Raw genomic sequence first — 5,314 nt, forward strand, 5'->3', positions numbered from 1 at the left:
GTGGTGGCCGGAAGAAGCAGATCTCCACCGAAGTTGACTCTCAGGTTTCGCGTCGTTTTGTCACCGTTGATGACTGGATGGACGATCGAAGGCCATGGGAAGGAAGAGGAGGAAGATGCGAGCACGGGGAGGTCGGTCTCGCTGCAATCCATGGCCGAATGACTATACATCGAGGAGAGAGTGAGAGAGAGAGAGAGAGAGAGAGAGAGAGAGAGAGAGAGAGAGAGAGAGAATAATGCTAACTTTGAAATGAAAGAAATGACAGAGGGAGTGGAAGATAGACGGAGAAAGAAACGGAGAAAGAAAAAGAGGACCGGTTTGGTATAAACTGGACCTCCTTCAAAAATAGAAAAAGTACCTGGATCTTAAAAGTAGTGAGAGCTGAAATTTGGACTTTATAATCATTTACTTTAAAATTTAATAAATATTGTAATAAGGTACTTTCTTAAAAAAAGCGCACAAATTTCCAATTGAAAAACTATCCAAACTAAGACCTTACTATTATTTCATCATATAATTGGGCAAACTGCATGTTTGGTCATACTATTTTCATTTAACACGGATAATATCAATTAAACTAATTTAAACCCTTATAGAAAGATGTCAATGTCCCTTTTTATGCTGGTTTCGTGTGTTATTTATAAAAAAAAGTTAATGGAGGTTGACAATTGTCTTGACATTAATAATTTTAATAAATTACAAGGGTATTAATAAAAAAAATTAAAATAGCAAAAATTAATCCAATTAGTGGGGGGACCAACACATGCAATAGCTGAGTCCTAGCAATTCATATAATAAAAGTCCATTAAGTTTTTTAAAAGTCAGTGACATTTTTCTAGTAATTTACCCGCAGCACAGAGGATCCCCTCCCATCATTAATCTCCGCCTCTCGGTTTATGACACGACGCAACGCATGAGTCGATAAGAATAAGATTCGTTATTCTTATTTGTTGTGGTTGTGGGTTAGGCTGTACTTTTGCAGTTGGGTCGGGTTATTCCACTCGGGTGAAGCCCAAAAACCGGCATAAAACCCGACCCAAAATCCAATCATTAACCTTTTCTTTGGGAGGGAGCGAAATAAGTGTCGGCTCTTGGGTTCGCTGCTCGAAACTGAAAGAGCTGTTCTTTCGTAAGCAGAGACTCTCTGCATACAAAATACAAAGAAAGCAAGAAAAGAAACAACAACTCAGAGCCACTGACCACCATTTTCATTTCCATTTAATGCTTTCGTTCTCTTCCCTCGCTGCCATTACTCAAACCCATTATTATTATTATTAACTCAGTTTCTCTTTGTTTCGGCATAAGAGGCAATGTGCTGAACTGGGTTGGGTTTCTATCAACACATTCTTTCTTTCTTTCAGTCCTTCACAATAATTTCTCATTTTCATTCAGGTACATAATGAGCTATTGTTTGTGTTGTGAAACAGAGCTTATTAATAATTTTGGATCCAGTTTTTCTTCTATGTATGCTTAACAACCACGTACATTATATTTCCAGGTACATGATATTCTTTATATTTCAGTTTATGATCTTCTTCTTCTATGACTATTTAAGTGAGGTTATTAATATTTCATGTGAATATTTATTTTCTGGGTATTATTATTCTTTGTCAATATATTTCAATGGTTTATTTCTTTTTGTTTTTGGATTTTCTATGGAATGAACGGTGAGTTGCATAGTTTGAGGCAGTATAAAAGATGGGATTTGTTTAGGTGGCATTGTATTGCAATGTCTGATTTGGGTTTCTGTTTTGTTAGAGAAACCCATCGAGAAGATTGAGCTAATTGGTTCATATATAAAAAATGTTATATATTAGACCGCAGATTCTAATATGATGAGGAATTACTGCAAGCAATTACTGTAGGTTGTGCATTCAATTATTTTGAATGAAATTATGCTTTTTAACTGAAATGCTCTGTTTCCCCTGTTTTCTTTTCTTTGTCTTTATCTATATTTTTGTTTCAAGGAATTGTTGTATATTAATTGGTAATAATTTGATATGGGCAGAGATGGGTGATGCAAGATTAGGGCAATGGTTAAATGTTATAGTAAGTGCAGTGATACTGGTGAAAGCAGCAGGAGTTTCTGTGGGAATCACTTATGTCCATAAAGCGGTTGCCAAAGGAGCCGGTAAAGAACTATGCTGTTTAGAATTGAGTTCTTTTTTCCTCTTTTTTTTGTTCTTTTTTTTTTTTTTCCCGGGTTTTCAATTTGAAAATAAGATAATTTCTTTTGATATTCAATTTAGCTTCTGTATTTTGACCTATTGTACAGTTTGTTTGGATGGGAGTCCCCCAGCTTACCACTTTGATAAGGGATTTGGTTCAGGAATTAAAAATTGGTTGGTTCACATTGAGGTTTGTCCTTTTCTCTCAGCTCCCCAATCAATTTCTTTCAATTGATAAGAGAAAAAACAAAAAAAGGAAGAAAAAGAAAAAACAGAAGAGGCATTAACAATTTCAGTCACTTTTCTAGAAGGATTTGCTGGTTTTGCTTAGTAAAGAAGCTAAGTTTTTATAAAATTTTGCATGGACTTTTGAATGTTTGATAATTATAAATTTCTTCTGTCACAATCCTTCTCTTTCTGTTTGGTTGTTAGGGAGGAGGATGGTGTAACAATGTCACAACTTGCCTTTCCCGTAAGAAAACTCGTTTAGGTTCATCTAAGCAAATGAAGGAAATTGTTTTTTCTGGGATTCTGAGCAACATGAAAACATTTAATCCAGGTTTGACATCTACAACTACACTAAAAATAATTTCTTTTTTTGGGAAATTGCTTTCATTTTCTATCGTCTGTTGAGCCTGCCTTGTTTTTTTAACACTAAAACAAACATTCTGTTTCCCATGTCAGACTTTTACAATTGGAATAGAATCAAAGTTAGGTACTGTGATGGGGCTTCATTCACTGGTGATGTTAAAGCAATAAACCCTGTGAGTTTCTTAGCATTCAATTAGTAGTACAAGCTTTACATACATCACAGATTCTGAATCTAGTGTATAACAATTTGAGCAGGCTACTGGTCTTCACTTCAGAGGAGCAAGGATTTTTCGCGCGGTGATCAGCGATCTATTAGCAAAAGGAATGGGGAATGCTCACAATGTATGATCACCCATTAAATGTCAACAATTTCAGTTCTGTTATCTTCAGTTGTGATAACTTATTGGGACATGTGACTGCAGGCTATTCTTTCTGGTTGTTCTGCTGGGGGATTGACTTCTATTCTTCATTGTGATAATTTTCGTGCTTTCTTACCTGTTCGAACCAATGTGAAATGCCTTTCAGATGCTGGTTACTTCATTAATGTGTAAGCTCAAATTTAGTACCTTCTGCCTTTGCCTTGTATTCCAAGCTATCTGAGAGTTGCTTATACACCCGGTAATGAATAACAGAAAGGATGTTTCTGGAGCACAACACATTAAAGGCTTTTTCAATGATGTTGTTACAACACATGTACTCTCTCTCTCTCTCTCTCTCTCTCTCTCTCTATATATATATATATATATCACATGTTGTACAAACATCAATCCCCATTTCTGATTGCCAACTTTGTGCAGGGTTCCGTGAAGAATTTGCCTTCATCTTGCATTTCAAGATTGAGCCCAGGTTTGGTAAGTGTTGCTATATTGCAATGATTTTTCACTTGTGACTATATGTATCCTCACCCTTGTAAATTCTAATGATGCATACTTTTTAAAAACAACTCTAGTGCTTCTTCCCGCAATATGTGGCATCGCAAATCCAGACACCAATATTCTTTGTAAATGCAGCCTATGATTCATGGCAGGTTAGCTTAAACCCCCTGACTCTGTTAATTGTTTCCCCAAACTCTTTGCTGCAATTTCAATTTTAATTTTATCTATCCACATTTTTTTCATAATTGTTAAAAAAAAAAAAAGGGAAAAGAATGGAGTTTTGAGCATGCATTTCTCTTTCATTTTCTCTGACTGTTCATGTCAATGTATGCATCCAGATAAACAACATTTTGGCACCAGGAGTTGCCGATCCTCATGGCACTTGGCACAACTGCAAGCTTGATATAAAGAATTGCTCCCCCACTCAACTCAAAACCATGCAAGGTGAATCTTAAAACCCTACTTTAATTTATACTACTATGCCCTGAAATAATATTTCTTTCAACAGAGTAATGTTAGATGTATCACATTTTTTCTACTAATTGTACGTATTAGATGTATCGGAAAAATCAGCTGCTGAAAAATTTACTTAGTCTGTTAACGTGACAATTTTTATTTTTTTTCGTTTTTGTTTTTCAGATTTCAGGTTGCAGTTTTTAAGTTTAGTAAATGGTGTGAACAACTCTCCATCAAAAGGAATGTTCATAGACTCTTGCTATGCACACTGTCAAACTGAAATGCAGGAGGCATGGTTAAGGGCTGACTCTCCAGTACTAAGCAAGACGGTACATAACACCAAATACAGTCTCATTATTCATCCCATTTTTCTCAAAGTCTTTTCTGGGTTTTTTTCTCTTTATATTTTATGACGTAAGAAGAAAAAGAAAAAGACTAATTTTAATTTTGTAAATACCTTTTGTGCTGTGCAGACAATTGCTAAGGCAGTTGGAGACTGGTATTACGGACGTAGCCCGTTCAAAAAGATAGATTGTCCTTACCCTTGCAATCCCACTTGCCATAACCTTATTTTGATCCAAAATGAGTACCTAGAATAGTATTAGATTTATTATTTTAATTTATGTGACAAATATATCATTTTTATTAGCTAGATTTATAGGTTAAATGATCTTCAACAAGAAAAAAAATGTGGTTTATCAAGTGATCATCAAAATAATGAAAGCTCACCACAAAACAAAACTTGTGTGCTGGGTGCACGTCTTCCCTCATTGTTTATGTAATCAATCATTAATCTCAATTCTCAATTATATTTCATACTCTTCCATCTTTATTCAAATATGACCATCTTTTATGCTGAAGGATCAATGGGTTACAAAGCTGCATAAAGTAAATGGATACCACAATCCTCATAAAAAAACCTAGAACTTGAAAACTAGAATGCTAAAGAAACTAGGAATTGAACTAAGAACTTTCTATGAGAGCAACAAAGGGAACTTGATGCAACTTGAGTGTAGTGTCTCTTGAGCTTTGTGTGTCGAATGTTGAATGTGTGTCCTCTTCTTCTCCTCAATGGATGTATTTATAGGGTCTAGAGTGCAATCCTAGTGAAATGCTATTTCTTGGCCCCAAATTCTCTCCACTCTCCTAATTTGAGTGGGACTCAATCTTCTAGGATCCAAGATATGGTAGAATTCTTGGGCTGATCTTCTTGCAAACCACATT

At 35.4% G+C, this 5,314-nt stretch overlaps 1 protein-coding gene across 3 annotated transcripts; it reads left to right on the forward strand.

Annotated features, from left to right (window-relative positions):
* The first annotated feature begins 1,068 nt into the window (after window positions 1-1,068).
* LOC147273229 (pectin acetylesterase 8-like) lies at window positions 1,069-4,908 on the forward strand. 3 transcript variants are annotated; one of them, XM_086256229.1, is made up of 14 exons: window positions 1,069-1,324; window positions 1,428-1,498; window positions 2,009-2,131; window positions 2,276-2,358; window positions 2,601-2,727; window positions 2,853-2,932; window positions 3,015-3,101; window positions 3,182-3,306; window positions 3,392-3,452; window positions 3,557-3,610; window positions 3,709-3,786; window positions 3,973-4,078; window positions 4,274-4,419; window positions 4,564-4,908. In XM_086256229.1, exons 3-14 carry the CDS (start codon window positions 2,011-2,013, stop codon window positions 4,687-4,689), a joined length of 1,194 nt encoding a protein of 397 aa, XP_086112355.1. In that variant the 5' UTR covers window positions 1,069-1,324; window positions 1,428-1,498; window positions 2,009-2,010; the 3' UTR covers window positions 4,690-4,908. The 3 variants fall into 3 exon arrangements, with proteins under 3 accessions (XP_086112355.1, XP_086112356.1, XP_086112357.1); XM_086256230.1 differs by having other exon boundaries at window positions 1,069-1,498; XM_086256231.1 differs by lacking the exon at window positions 1,428-1,498 and having other exon boundaries at window positions 1,069-1,392.
* The last annotated feature ends 406 nt before the right edge of the window (window positions 4,909-5,314 follow it).

The sequence above is a fragment of the Dryas octopetala genome, chromosome 9 (genome assembly GCF_963921425.1).
Source record: "Dryas octopetala chromosome 9, drDryOcto1.1, whole genome shotgun sequence".
In the NCBI taxonomy this organism is placed as follows: Eukaryota; Viridiplantae; Streptophyta; class Magnoliopsida; order Rosales; family Rosaceae; genus Dryas; species Dryas octopetala.

Coding starts and splice junctions, on each gene's coding strand:
- LOC147273229 (XM_086256230.1), top strand. CDS start 2,011: ATGGGTGATGCAAGATTAGGGCAATGGTTAAATGTTATAGTAAGTGCA. Junction 3,453..3,556: donor ATGATGTTGTTACAACACAT/GTACTCTCTCTC, acceptor AACTTTGTGCAG/GGTTCCGTGAAGAATTTGCC. Junction 3,787..3,972: donor CAGCCTATGATTCATGGCAG/GTTAGCTTAAAC, acceptor GTATGCATCCAG/ATAAACAACATTTTGGCACC.